This window comes from Cnephaeus nilssonii, assembly GCF_951640355.1.
Source record: "Cnephaeus nilssonii genome assembly, chromosome: 18".
In the NCBI taxonomy this organism is placed as follows: Eukaryota; Metazoa; Chordata; class Mammalia; order Chiroptera; family Vespertilionidae; genus Cnephaeus; species Cnephaeus nilssonii.
In genome coordinates, this window is record NC_137089.1 from 40735541 (window position 1) to 40757226 (window position 21686).

Below are 21686 nucleotides of genomic sequence, written 5' to 3' on the forward strand. Positions count from 1 at the left end.
CAATTAAAGGACCCCATTCCAGCCCAACCGAACTGACGCGGGGTGAAGCCAGGCGACTTGCGTTTACTGCAGAAGTTCTTCAAGTCAAATTCACCAGTAGCTTTGTAGGTGGCCACTAATACATTGTATTAAAGGAAGGGTCTCCTGGAAGGACCCATTGCCACCCAAAGATATCTCTCTCTCTCTCTCTCTCTCTCTCTCTCTCTCTCTCTCTCTCTCTCTCTCCTCTCTTACCACATAATAAGGCATTTGAGAATAAACTACAGAAATGTTTTATTAAACTCATAATACAATCAAAGGTGCTAATCTCTACAATTCATGATATCAGATGGATGGATGGGATGGATGGTTGGATGGATGACAGGTAATAGGTAGGTAAGTAGGTGATGATAGATAGATAGATAGATAGATAGATAGATAGATAGATAGATAGATCCTCTTTGGCATCAAAATTAATCCAACTAAGATTTTAAAGCGTCCTCATTTTCTAGGTAAAATTTATAATGGATAATCTGATAATAGAGTCCAATTTATGCCTGAAAAGGTCTGACTTTCTCTTTTCCCTCACACTTTCTGCTCCAGTCAAGTGTCCTCATTTATCTCTACCAGTATACTAGCCTCAGATCAACCTAGAGAGGAAACAGTACATACATGTAATTGTTAGGATCTCTGGCGCCCATTCCACCTTGTTTTTAGCTCTTTTGCATGTTGGACTTGCAAGTTGAGTTAGTAAAAACGGTTGTCATAGATATTTTTTAAAAAGATTGAAAATCTTTGCATGGAGGAAGTATGCTATGTATTCTATTGTTTAACTAAATATTTCATTTCATAGTGACCTCTACTGGGAAGAATAAGTATATCACAAGGGCTGACAAAATAAGCCATTTTACACTAGTCAAGGCATTGGTTGATTTGGAAAGGCAATGCTGGTCAAATCTATTCTGTAAAGTTGTTACAGCCCAAATGTACTCTCTATATTTTTATTTTAAAAATATATTTTATGAAATATTTCAAACTTACGAAGTAGAGGGAACAATAGAATAAACATATACCTGCCACCCAACCTTATCAAAACTTAACATTTTTGCCACTCTACCTCAGATCTTTTTTACTAAGACATATATATTTGAAAACAGTTCCCCTCTCAAGGGGGCACTTTGGTGTTCATCTTTTCATGAATATTTTCATAGTTCTCCTTCATATGAATAAAAGGTACTGTGCTGCAAGTTTTAAATGTTGGCATAAATGGAGTTACAAACATACACATATCTATCTACTTTTCTGAACTTTATACTTTTTCTGAAATTTTACACTTTTCTTGCTGTTTGCATTGTCCTGTTACACGGGTGTAACTATCACCCACATAGAGAAAACACAGTATAACCCGATCCCACCATCACCAAACTGTAAGGTAAGTTTCAAAGTTCAACATAAGCTGCATTCTATAGTCTATTTCAGACGCTGATTGAAATTCATTTCCATAATAATATACTCTTCGAGAGCAGCGATTTTCAATTTTCAAAGCGTAGTCTCCCGACAGGCAGCCTCGGCATCACCTGGGAACCTGTAAGATTTGTCAATTAAAGGACCCCATTCCAGCCCCAACGAACTGACGCGGGGGTGGAGCCAGGCACCTGGTGTTGATGCACATTAAGGTTGGAGAATCAGCTGATTCTGATGCACGTTAAGGTTGGAGAATCACGGCTGTCAATCAGCTGCAACAGTTTGGCTTCGTGATCACGTAGTAACTGTGTTAGTGAATACTAGGGTCCAGTGTTCGGCTTGAATAATGGAGTCAGTTTTAATCACCTGTATCTTTCCTAAGTCTCTCTCTCCCCTCCCAACCTGCAGTCAGCTGGTGGACCACAAAGCCCTGCGCTGGAGTGACGGAGAATTCAACTTCCCGAGGCGAGAGGTCTGAGCCCATCAGAAGTCAGGCTCGAGCCGCTCGCCCATTCTGGCGGTGTGATTGGTGGATTCCCGGCGGAAGAGCCCGCCCCCGCCTTCCAGCGCCAACCAATCGCAGCCCGGCGCTCGAAGGAGCAAAACCGCGCCCGGGATTGAACATGGCGGGCCACAGTGCCGGAGGGTCCCGCGACTCCCGGGGGCGTGCGGACGGGGCGGACACGGGGTCCTCGGAGACGGGGCTGTGGGAAATGGCGAGAGAGAATGAGGAGCAGTTAGGGAGCCAGGACCTGGCCGAGTACCCGGTGGAGGCGGGGGCCCCCGAGAAAGAGAAGGACGCGGGCCTGGTGGCGGAGGCCGAGGCGATAGCTGCTGGCTGGATGCTGGATTTCCTCTGCCTCTCTCTCTGCCGGGCCTTCCGCGACGGCCGCTCCGAGGACTTCCACCGAACCCGGGACAGCGCCGAGGGTGAGTGTCGGGCGCGGCGGGCGGCGGCGGCGGGCGGCGGCCGGGGCCTGGTCTGCGGCGCTGTCCCCGGTCACCCTGGCGGATGGGCGGGCGAGGGCGGGGGAGCGGAGGGACCCAGGCTCCGAACCGTAGGCGGGCACCTCGCATCCGCCTACTATCAGCCCCCCCAGTTTTCCTCTGATTCTGAGATTTTTCTGACAAAATTGGGGCGGGGGAGCCTTTAAAGTTGATACAGGATAAAATGTGATAAAATTGTCAACGTGGGAAACACTCGACCCTGTAGAGGATTTTTATGACGTTATTTGAGCCAAACTGACGACCATAGCTGGGAAGCAAAATCTGAAGGGATTGAGAAAAATGCTCTGGAAAATGGCAGTTCTGCACCTTAGGTTATTATACATTAGAAGCAAAGGGAAAGACGTAATTGGTTTACGTGAAATCCATTAGTGACAGATTAGGGAGGCGGAGAAAGCAAAATGGGGAAATTTCTGGGATTGGCTGAAAAGTAAAATGATAGACACATGCTTCTTTAACTTAGTTAACTCGATTAACTACTACCACGCGAGGATTTGTGGTCCGCCCTGGTGCATAGGGTTTGTGCCCTGAGGGGTCTGGAAAAAAAGGAAAGATACCCTGACATTCCAAAGGTATGTGGTCTTAGATGCTAGAAGACGATGGGCCAGTTAAAGTAAAGATTGACTTTTGCCGGGGAAGATTGTAGCCTAGGACAAGACCGCTTTTAGTTAAAAAGTTTCCATTTCAGACCATCTTTTGTGGTTACTTTGGGTCTCTTGAGTGTGTAAGGCCGCCACACAGGCCTCCCTGGGCTTGTCAGGTTTCCTGTGGTGCCCCTGTTCGTTCCCAAAATGTACAAAATCGCACCTAGCCCCGTGTCCAATGCCTTTTGTCTTTGTCGGTGCTTGTATTTGTTTTTCCTTGCATTCAGGGATTCCTGTCATGGCGGTCAGCCCCCGGTCACTGTAGCCTCCGAGTGACCTGGGCCTGGGTGTTTCCTGCTCACTTGTGAGCTACCTAAGCCTCCTGGGGCCTGCTTGCTCCCAGGCTTCAGAATAAAAGTAACTGCCCATGGAATGTGCTGCCTGGACATGCATACACACAGCCTTTAAATGCTAAACAGACACATCCATTGAGAAGACTAGCGTGGCTTTCTAGAATGCTGACAGAAAGATGTGTTACCAGACTAAAGGGGTCCGTTTGCCTGCGTTCATTAAAGCCCTGTGAGACAGGAACAGGAGCTTGCTGCAAAGAAAGCAAGGGTTTCGTTTTAGAAGGTGGCACAAGCCCAGAGACAAATGAGCTAATTTAATGCTCAAAGACCTGGCTCCCTGATGGCTTCCAGGGGATGGGTTCTATAGGGGGGAAACCATTCATCATGGAGACTAAGGGAGTTAGGGCCCTGGTCCCTATTTGATTGGCTGACACTAGGGTAGGGGTAGTTGATCAGTGTATCCATACCCAGTCCTGATGCCGGCCATGGCTTGGTTGGGTGTGGTTTCACTGCTTTTATGGGCCTGGAGCTGAAACACAGCTGAGGCCTACCTGTTATCTCTGGTTTGATTGAAACTCTCTGTGGTCAGTGCTTTTGTTCCTAAGATTATTTGATACAGACCAGAACCTTATTGTCTTGTGGGTTCGATTCCCAGTCAAGGGCACCCACCTGGGTTGCAGGTTGGATCCCCACCCCTCATTGGCCAGTGTGGGAGGCAAACAATGAATGTGTCTCTCTCACAATGATCTCCCCCTCCCCCTCCCCTTACACTCTCTCTAAAAAATCAACGGGAAAAATATCCTCACTCCTTGGGTAAGGATTTAAAAAAAAAGAGAGAGAGAAAGAGCCCAGTGGGCATGGCTCAGTGGTTGAGTGTCCACATATGAACCGGGAAGTTACGGTTCAGTTTCCGGTCAGGGCATTTATTTGTACTAATCTCAAATATCTGAATGCCCACCCAGGTGTTATGCTAGACAGTGAGTATATACAGTGATGAGTAAACCATAATCCTGGACCTCAGTGAGTTCATTACCATATAACAGTGAAAGACAAATCACTGAATAACTAAAGTAAAAATGTGGAGGAAACCGAAAAAGATGAGTATAGGATGCTATGGAAGCATATAACAAAGATGCATTAAGACCTAACAGGGCCTTTGTACTTCACCTAGCGCTTGCCAGGTGTATATAAAACTCAAAAAGCAGTCCAGCTGCCTGGGGCCTGCTTGCTCCCAGGCTTCAGAATAAAAGTAACTGCCCATGGAATGGGCAGGTAAGACAAAATACATTTCCTCAATTTTAAAATGTATTTTGACAAAATACATTTCTTCAATTTTAAAATGCCTTAATATTACACTAAAATTTAAATAAAATTTAAACCAAATTCATTCAATATTTACTGAACATGTACTTCTAGCCAATGTTAGGGACTAATGACTGAATGAAGAGATAGCCAACTGGTCCTTGCCCCTCACGATGGTTTTAGGCACAAATTAAAAAGTTATACAAGTGACTAAAATCTTAATGAGTCCCATAGTGGGTAAGTAAAGCATAAGAGCAAAGTAACAGAAAAACCTAATCTATAGAGAAGAAAATCAGACCCCTTCTGTATTCACTTCCCTCCATATTCAGTTTAGTCACCTGTGCAGTCACTGCACATATCCTGCACACCAGTGCCCTTCTGAACAAGGAAAACCTATTTGATTGAACCTGGCTACCTCCTTTTTCCACACCTGTAACCAACACTTAAACCTTGACAGAAGTAATATAAAATATTTCCTATAACAATAGGAGCTTTAAAATTAAAATAAGTTTCCAGATAATGACTAGACACATTTTGTAATTTGGGTCTAAATCTCCCTATTCATTAGAGTGCTACATGTGAAAGTAGTTTTAAATATTTATTATTCTACATGTGAAATATTTGTTTTCTTTTACAAGTGTTTATTATTGTAATTTTGTTCTGATATTTTAAAAATTGCCTATAAATAGCCCTGGCTGGTTTTGCTCAGTGGATAGAGCATCGGCCTGTGGACTGAAGGGTCCCAGGTTTAATTCTGGTCAAAGACACTTGCCTGGGTTGCTGGCTCGATCCCTAGTGAGGGACGTGCAGGAAGCAGCTGATCAATGATTCTCATCATTGATGTTTCTATCTCCCTCCCTCTCTCCCTTCCTCTCTAAAATAAAAATATATATGTAGTTTTAAAAAATTGCCTATAAATAAAAGCATATAGCTCTAAATTTATGGTAGTTTTTGTGTGATGTTTATAACCTTTTTTCTCAACAAACCACAGGTCAGGGTTGTTTTTTAATGTTTTAATAAAATTCACGTTTTTCCTTTTTCAGCTATTATTCATGAGTTATCTAGTTTCACATCTCATCAATTGAGAACTATACACATATGCCAGTTTTTGACACGAATTGAATCAGGAAAAGCCCTCGGTAAATATGTATTTTTATCTTATATTGGAAATATTTCAATCTATGTCTAAAGGTAAGACAATGAGAAACAGATGGTGAGCCATTATTTGTTTTTGAGTTTGCCCACATGTATTTATTTGTCATGTACATCTACACACAAGCATATCTAAAGCAAGTAAAAGGGATACAGTCCCCATCCTCTTAAAGCAGTAGCGCTCAAACTTCATCCTGCTTCACAAATATGAAAGAACTTGTTTTAAAAAAAAGAGAGAATGCTGAATCCCCTTCCCCTCCATGAGTTTCTGATTCAGCAGGATGGGTGAGGGGCCCTGGAGTTGTTTCCTGTAAGTCCCCAGGTGATTCTGATGGTGCTGCTGTGGTCCCACACTTCACAGACTCTACCTTGGAGATTTTAATTTTAATTTGTATGGTAACTGTCATGCATACTGTTTGTTTTGTTTTTATCAGCGACTATGATATTTGAAGCCTCTTGAACTTAATTGCAGCACTTATTTATATAAGCAGATTTCTAACTATAATATCTCTTGCTTGTCCCCAGAGTTCATTTTAGATTGGAATGGGCATGCCTGATTCAGTTTTTCATGGTCATTAAAAGGGCCTTTTGATAATAGTGAAGGTTCTGAATGTCACATTGAGATGTTTGTATATAATTTGCTAAGTAGTTAGCAGCCACTGTGAGTCTTTTATCAGAAAAACCTAAGAAAGTTTAACAGTAGTAAAAATACTATCTCATTAAATATTCACATAAATCCTATGAGATAGTATTTATGTTCACCATTTGTAGGTGAGAAAAAGGAGGCTTAGGTGAAATAACACTATCCTATATAATAAAGATGTAATATTCAAATGGTCATTACGCCATGAAGCATAACGACCCGACCCTGTAACGACCGGATCACGGATCAGCAGGAGGGTGGGGCAGCGAGCTACAAGCGGGGCTACAGGAGGGGGCAGGGCAGCAAGCTATGGGGAGGGGGAGGAGAGCTACAGGAGGGCGGGGCAGCAGGTGGAGAGCTACTGGAGGGTGGCAGCGAGCTACCGGCCAGCGACTGGCGCACAGATACATGCGCAGGGCTACTAGTACAGGTAATAACAGGGTCTGGAATAAACTCCAAAGTCAAGTTTTTTAACCACTGTACAGTGTTTTGCAACAGATTGGATATGGTAATGAGAAAAAGGAATAAAATGGTGACTCCTTAGATTTTAAGTCTTGGTGATTGGAAGAATGTTGGTAGGGAAATAACTTTTTGAAAGATCCTATTTCAAATATCCACAAAATATATAACTTGAAATATATAAGGATTTCAAGTAGTATATTATAAAATTAAATACAAAATAAACTAATTTCATGCTTTAGAGGTTTGTTATAATACAGTCAGATTTATGAATCATTTTAAGAATTCTGTTACTGTGATACCTTATGTATAGTTTATTTTAGCTCTTAAAATCAATATTTTAGTAAAGAAAAGCTTTAAATGTTTGGTAAACTAATCTAGCTTTCCCATTGTTAAAGTTGATTTTAATAAGAAAATTAACCTGAAAAGTCAGATCCTTCCCTAAACTGGTATATATATATAAAAGCAGTGCCTGAGAGGTAGTATACACTTGATAAATATTTAAATAAATGAATTTTTAAAATTGATGCAGTAAGGTTCTACTTAGCTTTCTAACTTATTTTATTTTTGTTCTGGTTTTAAAAGATGCACAGTTTGAAACTGATGAACGAATTACACCCTTGGAATCAGCCCTGATGATTTGGGATTCAATTGAAAAGGAACATGACAAACTTCATGAAGAAATACAGAATTTAATTAAAATTCAGGTATAAGTGTTACTTTCTGTTTACAATTATTTTGCTAGAAAATAAAAATATATCTAAAGAAATTAAGAGTCACTCTAATAGAAGTTGGGCAGTAAACCCAGGGTAAAATTTAATATAATCATTTTCTTTAGAAATTTGACTTTTGGTTTATAGTCTGGACATGAACTCTATGAGCTGGGACTTAGAGTCTGCTACATACATGTTTTTTGCCACACTTTGGAAAATGTGCCACATCTATTTAAAGTTCATCAAGCAACTTTGAAAAACTTGTAGTTTGTGCCCTCTCATATATATGTATGTATGTGTATGTGTGTTTTTAAAAAGTGTCAATGGATAGTTCAAGGAACAATTTTTTTTTTAATTAATTTCAGAAAGAAAGGGACAGGGAGAGAGATAGAAGCATCAATGATGAGAGAGAATCACTGATCGGCTGCCTCCTGCATGCCCTGAACAGTTATTGAACCATGACCTCTTAGTTCATAGGTCGACACTCAACCACTGAGCCACACCGGCTGGTGCCCTCTCAATTTTTATTTAAAGAATATAAATGTGAAAAAATTAGAATATTTAATTTTTAAAAAAATAAGTGGGTTTTTGTGAAGAGAACATAAAGTTTTAACTATGTAGAAACAATTTTAGGAGTAACCTATTAAAGAGTGATAAGCCAAAAAAAGTCACTCAAAGATATAAGAGAAGGGAAAATGTGTTTTGCTAAGAGGAATTTTGTTAGATGAATAAACTTTTCCACATTTAAAATGTTTTACTGTTGGGTAGGAGAGAAAATCCCACCTTCCCAGGAATTAATTATTGATAGTGACTATCAAGTATAGTGACTATCAAGTAGAATTTAGACTTGATGAGAATGGGCAAAAACAGGACTGCTTCTTTTAAGAATTTCAACCCAGGGCAAAGAGGTTTGTCATGCTTTCCAAATTTTGGGGGTGCTGTAGAGGAAATAGCTTTTGTTAATATACTGGTACTAGTAAAGTTGAATGGGTTACCATAAAATATGTAGCAAACATGTATATATTACTTATATTTGCCAGGAGTACTATTCTAAGTACTTTCATATATAATTCTGTAACCTTACAACAATTCTATGAAGTAGGTACTATATCTTACCACATATGGTATCAAAAAAGGCCAATTTATAAAATTATTAAAAGCATCTAGCTTCCTAGGTTTCTATTAGAGATTTTTTAGGCATCCTCTCTAGCAAATTTTATATTAACTAATCATAAATGCCACTGCTTCCCCTCATTTTTTGTTCAAAATGTTTAAGTGTGTTCTAAATGTACATAACTTCTAAGTTACTAATACCTGCCTTTAATTTGGCCTAAATTAAAAAGTGATAGAATATTGCGTGTTTATTAGTATACTAGAGGCTCAATGCACTAATTCCTGCACTAGTGGGGTCCCTCGGCCTGGCCTGTGGAACTGGGCCAAAACCGTCACTCCAGCATCCCCTGAGGGGTCCTGGATTGCGAGAGGGAACAGGCCAGGCCGAGGGACCCCAGTGGTGCACAATCAGGGCGGGGAAGGATGCGGGAGGTTGGCCAGCTGGGGAGGGACAGTGGGAAGGCTCCAGAGTGTGTCCAGCCCGTCTTGCTCAGTCTTGATCAGCTGGACCCTAACAGCAAGCAAACCTACCAGTCGGAGCGTCTGCCCCCTGGTGGTCAGTGCATGTCACAGCGAGAGGTAGAGCGGCCTTAGCATATCATTAGCATATTACACTTTGATTGGTTGAACGGCCGACCACTCAACCAGACATTTAGCATCTTAGGCTTTCATTATATAGGATATGAAATTTTTTCATGTCTTTTCAAACCACAGTTATTTTATCTTTGAAAAACTATCTTATATTGGTAATTTGTTAAATTAAAATTATTAAACTCAAAAAAATAATATTATTAAACTACATAAAAAGATTTTAAATGAAGTAGTTCAGACATCTCTGAGTTATTTCAATATTAAACAACAATTCATTATTTTACAAAGCAATTTTAAGGTATGTATTTGTCTGTCTTTTAGGCTATAGCTGTTTGTATGGAAAGTGGCAATTTTAAGGGAGCAGAAGAAGTCTTTGAAAGAATATTTGGTGACTCAGATTCTGACACGGTAATTGTTTAAATTAGAATCAGAATTGTAGAAGTTTATATGGCATGAGGGAAATGGGAAGAACATGGAAGGAGAAAGGAATGATGAACAGTATAGAACAGTGCTGTCCAGTAGAAATACAGTACAAGTCCAATATGTGATTTTACATTTTCTAGTAGCCACATAAAAAAAGTTAAAAGAAACAAGTGAAGCTAATTTTAATAACATTTTATTTAACTCAATATATTAAAAAAAATTGTCGTTTTTAGCATTTAATCAATATAAGAATGTATTGATGAAATATTTTGCTTTCCTTTTTTGTACTAAGTCTTCGAACCTGGCGTATATTTTATACTTTTGTCATACATTTAAAATATATATGTGTGTACATATATATATTATTGATTTTAGAGGTAGGGAGAGGGAGACAGAGATAGAAACATCAATGATGAGAAAGAATAATTGACTGGCTGCCTCCGCACTCCCCCTACTGGGGATGGAGCCTGCAATCTGGGCACATACCCTGACCTGAAATCTAACCTCAACCTCCTGATTCATAGGTCAACACTCAACCAGTGAGCCACACCAGCTGGGCTGGGGTCATACATTTTAAGGGCTCAGTATCCATGTGTGGCTAGAGGCTACTATATTGGGCAATGTAGTTTGGAAGAAGGCATTATAACTTCTTTTTCTGAAGTTTTTGATGTGTTCATTAGTTGTTAAGGTCAAAGATTAAAAGCAAAGTGCTATTGGAGTAAATTAAGCTTATTCAAAGAAAAGATAGTTTTATATGTTTTCTGTAAACTTTTTATTAATAGCATACTTCTAGTATAGTGCATTTATCATAAATGTGTAAGTAGGTGTGTTTTCACAAAAGGAGCACATTTGTGTGATGGGCCCCTAGACCATGTATGAGAAGATTACCAGCACCCCCACCCTCCAGTCACTGTCCTTCCCACCTTCTCAAGGGTAACCACTGGTCTGCCTTGTAACATCCAAGATCAATTTTACTTGTTTCTAAACTTATTTAATAGAATCGTATAGCAAGTTTATATATTAATATTGATCCATGGTGTTGCTTATAACAATAGTTTGTTCATTCTCTTTGCTTCATTGTAGGAATATACTATAACATTCTGTTGATGGACATTTAAAGTCATTTTCAGTTTGGGGCTATTACATTCTTTTATACTTGTCTTTTGTGGTATATATACAGGGTGTCCCAAAGAAATACACACTTTAATAGCTGATAAGTCACTCACCGTAATTTTCACTCTTTTTCAAGTTTAACTGATTTGAAATAATGGGTAAAGCAAGACTAAGCTTTGAACAAAGAAAATTTATCCTAAAGTGCCACTAGACTTTTTTATGGGGATACATAAAAGATAAAACTGGCAACAGTCAACTAATTGGAGGCACACAAATACCAAAAGAAATTATTCTTTTTTGTTGTTTTTGTTATTCCTCTTCTGAGGATATTTTTTTCCCCATTGATTTTTAGAGGGTAAGTGAGGGGGAGAGACAGCGAGAGAAACAACAATGTGAGAGAGACATATTGATTGGTTGCCTCGGGCCATTGAGCCTGCAACCTTAGAGGTATGTGCCCTTGACCACAATCAAACCTGAGACCCTTGAGTCCACAGGCCAACGCTCTAACCACTGAGCAAATTGGCTAAGGTGAAATGATTCTTGATGTTTGCAATTCCACTGCTTCACATTATCAGCAGTGCCTGAACTAGAACGGTCATCAGTTTGGAAACAGGCACAAAACAATATTCATTTCTACAGTCTTTTAAATTTTGGAAATGAACTGTATGTTAATAAACACTGATTTTATAATCATTCAAAGTGCATATACATTTTTTTGGTACACCTTGTATATGTTTTTATTGATAAGTAACTTAGGAATAGAATTGATGGGTTATAGGATATGAACATAGTCATTCAGTTTTGGTAGATGCTGCCAATTAGTTTTCCAAAATAGTTATATTATGTCAGTTTCTCTAGTGCTGCGGGAAAGTGAGAGAGTGGAAGGGAAGAGAGACAAATTAATAGGTTGCCTCCCACACACACCCCGACCAGGGCCAGGGATCGAGCCTGCAACCGAGGTACATGCCCTTGACTGGAATCGAACCCAGGACCCTTCAGTCCGTGGGCCAACGCTCTATTCACTGAGTAAAACCGGCTAGGGCTATGTTGAGTTTTAATTTGTTTCCCTGATGACTAATGCAGGTGAGCATCTTTTCATATACTGGTACAAATATAGATTTGTGGGGTGATAACTTTAATCCATTGAGGAACTAAGCCAAGTTGAGGGTCAGTTATAGTTTTAGTATGGCTCAGTCTATGTCTAATTTCCTCCTGTTCCTGGGGTATAACACTCCAGATTGCAGCAGAAAGCCTGATACATTTATTGGGTTCCCTGCCCTTACTTATAAACAAGGCCTGTGATTGTACAGTTGATGTCTTAGTTCTTAAATTTGGTAAAGGACATTCAGTTTGTAATCTTTTTAAAGTTCTTTTGTATGTGTGTGAAATATAAGATTTTTTTTAATTCAGAAAAAATAAATTGGTGGGCGATTTAAAACATGAGAATCTTAAACTCTTAATTGTAGGTCTTTGAGTTTATATTTACAAAGTGTTCTTTTTAATTTATGACAAAATTTCTAGTATCTTATTTATGGGTTAATGTTTCTTCTCTTTTTCTCTAGTCTTTACAAAGAAAATTGCTTATGGTAATCTCTCAGAAAGGTACATTTCATTCTTTTTTCCAACACTTCAGCTACAGCCATATGATGGAGAAAATTAAGAATTTTGTGAATTATGTGCTTGATGAAAAATCATCAACATTTCTAATGAAGGTATGCATATATTCAGAAAGACTGGTAGACTTAGGAGAAATTGATAAAATAAAGAAGAATACTTGAAATAGTAATCTTTAAAAGCAAATCAGAATTTTGTTTAGTGATTTTTTGTAAAAGAATGTGGCAAAATGTTACAATTAGTGAATGTAAAGGGTTTCTTGGTGATTTTTGTAGTATTTTTACAACTTTTCAAAATAAGAGTTGGAATTTTTCAAAATAAAAAGTTGAGAGGGAAACGTAGAATGAGTAAAGAAATAAGCAAAAATATTTGGTTTCAATTAAATTTTATTGAAAGTTTTTGTATATTTTTGGAAAAAGTAACTTTTTTATCGTAAAATTTCTAAGAGAGCATTGTAGGTATAACATATCTAAAAGGAAAGACCTGCATAATGCTTATAAACCAAGCAGATAGCTAAAGTAGCTGCTTATGATGTTACAGCTTCAGCACAGTGCCCTTGATTGGCTTGTGAATAGATATTTTGGTTACGACTGTCAAAGAATTAGAAGCTTTAATTTAATGCTCTTTGTTTAAAATGGTTTAATGCATTCCTTTCTTTCCCCAACCCTTTTTTTAAGGCAGCAGCAAAAGTAGTAGAAAGTAAAAGAGCGAGAACAACAGTTTCTCAAGATAAGCCTAATGGTAATGAAGTTGATGTGGAAACTCAAGCTAATTTGGAAGTACACAAAAGGTTTGTAAATCCATTTACATATTTTTTGTCTTCTGATGCAGTCTTTTTATATAAAAGTGATACTAGTGAGTCATTCTATCTAATAAAAGAGTAATATGCAAATTGACTATCACTCCAACACACAAGATGGCTGGCAGGGGAGGGCAGTTGTGGGCGATCAGGCCAGAAGGGGAGGGCAGTTGGGAGGGACCAGGCCTTCAGGGAAGGATAGTTGGGGGGGGGGACCCAGGCCTGCAGGGGAGGGTAGTAGGGGGGGAACCAGGCCTGCAGGGGAGGGCAGTTGGGGGCGACCAGGCCAGCAGGGGAGGGCAGTTAGGGGTGAACAGGCCTGCAGGGGAGGACAGTTAGGGGCGACCAGGCTAGCAGGGGAGGGCAGTTAGGGGTGACCAGGCTGGCAGGGGAGGGCAGTTAGGGGCAATCGGGCCAACAGGGGAGCAGTTAGGCGTCGATCAGGCTGGCAGGGGAGTGGTTAGGGGTAATCAGATTGGCAGGCAGAAGCAGTTAGGGGCAATCAGGCAGGCAGGCAGGCGAGCGGTTGGGAGCCAGCAGTCTTGGTTGTGAGAGGGTTCCCAGATTGGAGAGGGTGCAGGCTGGACTGAGGGACACACCACCCCACCCCACCCCCGCCCCCATGCACGAATTTCGTGCACCAGGCCTTTAGTAGTTATTAATAAAAATAATTATTGAGCTGTGGGTATATTGTCTTGCTGAAGATTAATATTTGTTGATTTGGTGTATGTAGAGTTATTTCATGGTTTATGCAAAATTCTGTTATATATGCCAAACAAAAGTAGAGAATGAGGAAATACACAGTTTAAATAATGTAATGTCACTTACCATTCTCAGGGGACATGTGCTCTGGAACAGTGTTGAGGTTGGAAACCTGAATCATCTGTGCCCCTTAGTTCTCAGATCCCGCTTGCCCTATTATTTGACTGCACTGAGGGTTATTCTACTATTTAAGATATTGCTCATACGTCTTCTGTAAGGGTAAGCTAGCCCGCTTCATCTGCTGCTCCATTAAAGAAACTGATGTGCTCCAGTGCTGAGGGAAACCACTTGTTAGTCATACATATTGAGAGATAAGAGTTCAGTCTCCAGAATTATTTCTTTAGAGGTTTGCAAGGGTGACTTAACACAATTGATTTTACCTTTGCTTTGGCTTTAGTAGCTAAACCTGTCAATAATATAAACCCTTCTATCTATACTAATAAAAGAGAAACATGCAAATTGACCGAACCTCCACTACTCCCACAAACCACACCCACCAGCCAATCAGGAGCGAGTATGCAAATTAACCCAACCAAGATGGCTACAACCACAGAGTGAGCAGGAGGCTTGGGTTTCCCTGGCAATAGAGGAAGCTAAGCTTCCGGCCCGCTCTGGCTGGCCCTGGCCTCCGCTCAAGGCTACAAAGTTTCAGTTATAGAAGGTAAATAAATCCCAACAAAAATGGTAGCAGCCACAGAGCTGGAGAGAGCAGGAGGCTTGAGTTGCCCCCGGCGATGGAGGAAGCCAAGCTTTCCACCTGCCGTGGCCTGCCCTGGCCTCCACTTAAGGCTACGAAGTTTCAACTATAGAAGATAAATAAATCCCAGATACCAGGGCCTCCACTTGGGTCGGCGGGGGGCGTGGCTGGCCTGCAAACCACCACAGGCCCCTCGCCCAGGCTGCCCCACGCCCCAAGGGAACCTCCACCCTGATCCGGGACATCCTTCAGGGCAAACCAGCCGGACCCCACCCATGCACCAGGCCTCTAGCCTATCTAATAAAAGAGTAATATACAGATTGGGCAACCCAAGCCTCCAGCTGGCTCCAGCTCCGTGGCTGCTGCCATTTTTGTTGGGATTTATTTATCTTCTATAATTGAAGCTTTGTAGCCTTGAGTGGAGGCCAAGGCAGGCGGAAAGCTTGGCTTCCTCCATCGCCGGGGGCAACCCAAGCCTCCTGCTCTCTCCAGCTCTGTGGCTGCCGCCATATTTGTTGGGTTAATTTGCATACTTGCTCCTGATTGGCTGGTAGCTGTGGCTTGTGGGCATAGCGGAGGTACAGTCAATTTGCATGTTTCTCTTTTATTAGATAGGATCTCTCCTGTCCCTGCTATCAGAACAAGACTCTGTTAAAGTCTTAGTTCTTATTGACTTATTGTTTTTTAAAGACTTATTCTGAGAAGTATAGATTTTATTTATTTAAAAAATTTTTTTAATTTGCCATTTTATTTGTTTTTTTGTTAATTCTCACCAGAGGATATTTTTCCATTGGTGTGGGGGTAGGGGAAGGAGAGAGAAAGACAAAGATCAAAGTAAGAGAGACATTAATTGCTTGCCTCCTACATGCACCCCCACCAGGGCCAGGGATTGAACCTGCAACCCAGGTATGTGCCCTTGACAGGGAATCGAACCCAAGAACCTTCAGTGCGTGGGCTGTCCTATCCACTGGGCCACACTGGCCAGCACCAGATTTTATTGGCTCAATTGTTGTATTTTGTTTAGGAAATTAAAATTTAGTAATAACTAATATCTAATACATTCTTGTGGCCCAGCCTTCCTGCCCAGTGTAACACTGCTTTAAAATATTTACCATGATTCTGGCAGATAACGAATACCTATCCTATGTTCCTTCCTTATATAGTACCATCTACTTGTTTCAAATGTCTAGACACAAATCAGTGTGTAAAACAGAATTGTTGATTTCTCATCTGCTCTCTGTAACCTGACTCCTTCACCTCACACATCCAGTTACCTCCCCAGGTGTTACGAATCCCATCTCAGAAATGTCTCTCTAACCCATCCTTTCTTATAATTTACTAGAGGCTCGGTGCATAGATTTGTGTACCGGTGGGGTCCCTCAGCCTAGCCTGCACCTTCTTGCAATCCGGGACCCCTTGGGGATGTCAGACTGCCAGTTTCGACCCAATCCCCACAGGCCAGGCCAGGACCCTGCACCGGGCCTCTAGTCCTATATTATAAAAGGCTAATAAATGGTGGAACGACCGGTTGCTATGACACGCACTGACCACCAGGGGCAGATGCTCAATGCAGGAGCTGCCCCCTAGTGGTCAGTGAGCTCCCACAGGAGGAGCGCCGCTTAGACAGAAGCCAGGCTCACGGCTGGCGAGCGCAGTGGCCATGGCAGGAGCCTCTCCTGTCTCCACAGCAGCGATAAGGATGTCCAACTGACGGTGAGGGGAGCGGGCCTAAGCCATCAGTTGGACATCCCCCGAGAGCTCCCAGACTGCGAGAGGTCACTGGCTGGGGTGAGTGACCCTCCCCCCCCTGAGTGCACGAATTTCATGTACTGGGCCTCTAGTATGCATATAAGATCTTGGGTTAATCTCTTCCCGCCCTACCCCCTTCCCTCTGAGATTCATCAGTCTGTTCCAAGTTTCCATGCCAGTGTATTGAGTGTCTCCCCTTGTTGGTCAGTGCATGTCATAGCTACCGGTCAGACGGTCGCTTAGGCTTTTATATATATAAATATTCTAGATTATTACTTACCATATTTTCCGGCGTATAAGACGACTTTTTAACCCAGGAAAATCTTCTCAAAAGTCGGGGGTCTTATAAGCCAGAAAATACGGTAGGTTAGAAAAATCTCTGACAATGTATATCAGATTGCTTAAAACCCAAATACCGTATTTTCCAGTGTATAAGACCCCCGACTTTTGAGATTTTCCTGGGTTAAAAAGTCATCTTATACGCCGGAAAATACGGTAGCTTTGTGCCACACAAATCCATTCTTGGCATGACTTCCAAAGTTAGCTTCCCATGAAAGCAAGTCTGTCTAAAATGACTTCACAATAACCTCTATTGGCTTTCTGCTTCTTACTAGGTGAGTTATTTATTGGCATGGCTTACAGGGCCTTACATAGCCCCTTTCTGGTTTTGTTTTTGTCTTTTTTTTTTCCATAGATAATATTGTCCCCTCCCTATCCACATACATGGTACTTTCTAGCAGCCAGAACTTCTCCCTCATCTTGAAATGTTACAAGCTGTTTCATGCCTTGACCCTTGCTTCAGTTTTTGTGGGTGTTTTGTTTTGTTTTTTAATCCTCACCTCAGAATATTTTTCCATTGATTTTTTTTCCATTGAGTGGAAGAGAGAGGGAAAGACGGAGAGAAATATCCATGTGAGAGAAACACTTTGATTGGTTGCCTCCTGCAGGACCCCCTACCAGGGCCTGGGAGGGGGAGCAGCCTGCAAACGAAGTAGGTGCCCTTTACTGGAATTGAACCCGGGGCCAGTCTGCAGGCCGATGCTCTATCCACTGAGCCAAACTGGCTAGGGCAGCAATAAATGTTTTTTGTTTGTTTTTTTAATTGATTTCAGAGAGAGGAAGGGAGAGGGAGAGAGACTGAAACATCAGTGATGAAAGAGAATCATTGATTGGCTGCCTCCTGCACACCCCATACTGGAGTTGAGCCCAAAACCCAGACATCTGCCCTTGACCAGAATCGAACCTGGAACCCTTCAGTCCACAGGCCGACGCTCTATCCATTGAGCCATTCCGGCTAGGGCCAGTTTTTGTGTTTTTAAATTATTTTTTAAGTATGTTTTTATTTATTTTAGGGAGAGAGAGAAACATCAATTGGCTGCCTCCTGCACACCCTTTATTGGTGATGGAGCCCGCAACCCACGCTTGTGCCCTGCCCAGAAATCAAACCAGCAACCCCTCCATGCATGGAATGATGCTCCAACTAAGCCACAGCAGCCAGGGCTCTTCAGTTTTGAATTTCCTTCTTTCTGTTCTCTTCAAGGCAAACTTTTACTTGCCACTCAAGGTCTAGCTCAGAGATCACCTACAAGAAGTCTTGTTGTGCTTTCTGATGAGAGTTGTCACTTCTGTGTCCCCATAGCACTGAGTCATACCTGTGTGACAGGACTTACCTTGGACAGTAACATTTGTTTACCTGTCTGTATCACTAGATTGAGAATTCTTAGAGGTTCTTAATTAGCTTTGTATCCATGGTATGTAGTTCATTACCAGATATACATTGGAACTTGCAGTGCACTAGACATAGGGAGCAAAACCAAAACTAGTCACAAAGTAGAGATCAAGAATCAAGCAATTAACAAAGCTATCTTGGAAGCAAATAGAATTAGAGTTGGACTGCAAGGTCATACAAATGCTAGGAAAAATGAAGCCCTTATGTTATCAGTACTAGATGAAATATTGTGCTCTGCTAAAGCTTATAAACTATTTGAGGCCATCAGAATTATAGATGTGAAAACAAACAGACATTACCTAGTTAGTGTATAGATGGACTTACATGCTGAAAGACTACATGGACAGCTTCAAGGACGTGTGAGCACTGAGCAGGGCCTTGGAGGGTGGTTAAGATTTTTACAGGTGGATGGAAGAGGAAGTGTCCTTTCAGGAGAGAATAGTTGCTGTGAAGCCATGGTGATATAAATGGTGGTGCTGTGTTGTGGGAGCTGATTTTAACTATCACAAAGGGGAAGGATTTGTAAAAAACATCAGTTAGCCCTGGCCAGTGTTTCACAGTAGTTAGAGTGGCGGCCCACACACCAAAGGGTGGGGAGTTTGATTCCTGATCAAGGTCATGTACCTGGGTTGCCGGGTTGATCCCCACCCTGGTCAAGGCACATGTGGGAGGCAACCAAGCGATGTGTCTCTCACATCAATGTTTTTCTCTCCCCCTTCCTCCCTCCCTCCCTTCCACTCTCTATAAAAAGTCAATGGGAAAAAATATCCTTGGATGATGATTAACCAGAGAATAAAATAAATAAAGTTCAGTTAGAGACTCGTGGCAAAAATTAGTCATGTTGTAATGAAATATATATCCCAGTGTTACTAGGATTTCTTTCGCAAAGATAGTTTTTATGCACTGAATTTTAAAAAAAATATATTTTGATTTTTACAGAGAGGAAGGGAGAGGGATAGAGAGTTAGAAACATCGATGAGAGAGAAACATCAATCAGCTGCCTCCTGCACACCCCCTACTGGGGATGTGCCCGCACCCAAGGTACATGCCCTTAACCAGAATCGAACCTGGGACCCTTCAGTCTGTAGGCCGACGCTCTATCCACTGAGCCAAACTGGTTATGGCTGCACTGACATTTTTAATAAATTGCGTGAAAAGTACTATTCTGTTTTGTTTTTTAAGAGACAGAAAGAAATGCTAATTTGTTATTCCACTTATTTATGCATTCATTTGTTGATTCTTATATGTGCTCTGACCAGGGATGGAACCCACAACCTTGGCATATCAAGATAGTGCTCTAACCAACTGAGCTACCTAGCCAGGGTAGAAAGGACTGTTCTTAGGAAATATTTATTTTTATTGCATTCTTATAATTATTTTCTTCTTTTCAGTGTTAGTAACAAACCATCTGCAGTAACTGAATCCTCACGGGATACAATATCTTTAATGAGGTAAGGTAAATAGACATATTTCTTCTCTGTTTTTAAAATCTTTTTAGGAATTCATGCAGAACCTAGACGGTCGACAAACTGCAGCTCGCGAGCCACATGCAGCTCTTTGGCTCCTTGAGTGTGGCTCTTCCACAAAATACCATGGCTTGGGCAAGTCTATTTTGAAGAAGTGGCGTTAGAAGAAGTTTAAGTTAAAAAAATTTGGCTCTCAAAAGAAATTTCAATCGTTGTACTGTTGATATTTGGCTCTGTTGACTAATGAGTTTGCCGACCACTGACCTAGACAGGTCATAATAACTGCCATGAAAATGGTTTTATTTAAAAAATATTGCCTGTTCCTACTTACGTCAGCAGATATTCAAGACCCAGACATGTCCTGATATTCCAAACTATAGAGACCCGCCTCTGGGACCCAGGTGGTTTGACATTGTTTCTACAAGGCCATTATTGGAATGCATGCATAGGGAGTACTTGAACTGAAAGCAGGTGTTTAGCAAACTCTTCCTCTGCCATAGAAATAAGAATGTGATGTTGCAGCAGGAGAGGGATGGAAGTTACATTTCTGGTGACTATCCCAAATTCTGATTTTGTTTTAAAGCATGTTTTTATTGATTTTAGAGGAGGAGGGAGAAAGACAGAAACATCGATTGGTTGCCTCCTGTATGCACCCAGACAGATCGAACTGGCCATCTTTTGGTGCATAGGATAATACTCAACCAACTGAGTCACATCAGCCAGGGCTCAAATTCCAATTTTATGAAATTACTTGAAAAACTGTATGTAACCTTTTAGAAATGCTGTGATAGACAATGTCACATGTTCAGAGAGCAGAAAGTTTGCATCAATAATTTCAGAGAGAGCCGAAACCGGTTTGGCTCAGTGGATAGAGCGTCGGCCTACAGACTGAAAGGTCTCAGGTTCGATTCCAGTCAAGGGCATGTACCTTGGGTACGGCACATCCCCAGTAGAGGGTGTGCAGGAGGCAGCTGGTCGATGTTTCTCTCTCATCGATGTTTCTGGCTCTCTATCCCTCTCCCTTCCTCTCTGTAAAAAATCAATAAAATATATTTTAAAAAATAAAAAGAACCAGGGTCATCAGCTTTATAAAAATAAAAAAATAATAATAATTTCAGAGAGAGAAAAGTCGGGATGCTGACTGAAATTGTGTTGGGAATGACGGATCTGGTGGGGAGGCGCTCATTGGGAATGAGAAATTGAGAGACCAGGATGCTATATGCGTTACCTACAGGAACACTGAAATAACTCTTGATAACAGCAGCAGTTAGGGATAGAGATCTGAATGATGTGAAGTGCTTGGAAGGATAGTGGTTGACTGAAGAATAGTAGGTGGTGGGTGGTGGTGCGTCACAGTGGCCCAAGTCCTCACCAGCTAGGGTCTCTGGAAGCAGGATCCTGAAAGTGGCACTCGTTAGGAAATGAAAAGTAGAGAGATCCACCTCTGGGACCCTGAGGTTCATGGAAGACAGAAAATTAAGTCTCTACTTGAGAAGTCCACAAAGGAGAGAAAAATTGTCCCTAAGGGAGAGCTACATGTTAAGGAAGGCAAAGAGGTGGGGTAACTGTGAAGAGGCTGGAATGGCATTCCAGAGCACAGGAGTAAGTTTTGGGAGGGAGGGAAAGGATTAGCAGGTTACATAGAGCACTTATAGGCGTGAAAGGAGAGGTTTTAGGTGGTGATAAAATAGCTGCGTAAGCTTGGTAAGTGAACTACTTTTTTCATCATAGTTTGCATCTTTATAAAATTGGAATAATACTAATTTTGCAGAGTTGTCAAAAAATTCTGCCATATCTTGTATTTTCAAACAGCTTGCCTTTCAGAAAAGTCCTTTTCGGAAGCTATAAAGATAGTCAAGTGATACCTGCCATCATGTGAAAGGAATTTTGGAATTTCTCTTTGGGGAAATGAACTTATAAGCCATAGCAAAGAGTGAAAGTTAATGCTTTATGGTCTGAGGATTTTTTTTCTTGATCTA

At 41.2% G+C, this 21686-nt stretch overlaps 1 protein-coding gene across 2 annotated transcripts in view; it reads left to right on the forward strand.

The window, feature by feature from the left end:
- Positions 1-2056: 2056 nt before the first annotated feature.
- TERF1 (telomeric repeat binding factor 1) overlaps positions 2057-21686 on the forward strand; it is a 37966-nt gene continuing 18336 nt past the window's right edge. The window contains exons 1-7 of one of the 2 annotated variants that reach the window (XM_079796213.1): positions 2057-2373; positions 5728-5823; positions 7524-7645; positions 9677-9763; positions 12454-12603; positions 13183-13295; positions 19633-19692. In XM_079796213.1, the coding sequence (XP_079652339.1) occupies positions 2067-2373; positions 5728-5823; positions 7524-7645; positions 9677-9763; positions 12454-12603; positions 13183-13295; positions 19633-19692 (935 nt within the window). In that variant the 5' untranslated portion in view covers positions 2057-2066. The remainder of the gene's footprint in view (positions 2374-5727; positions 5824-7523; positions 7646-9676; positions 9764-12453; positions 12604-13182; positions 13296-19632; positions 19693-21686) is intronic. The other variant, XM_079796214.1, reaches the window with a different exon arrangement.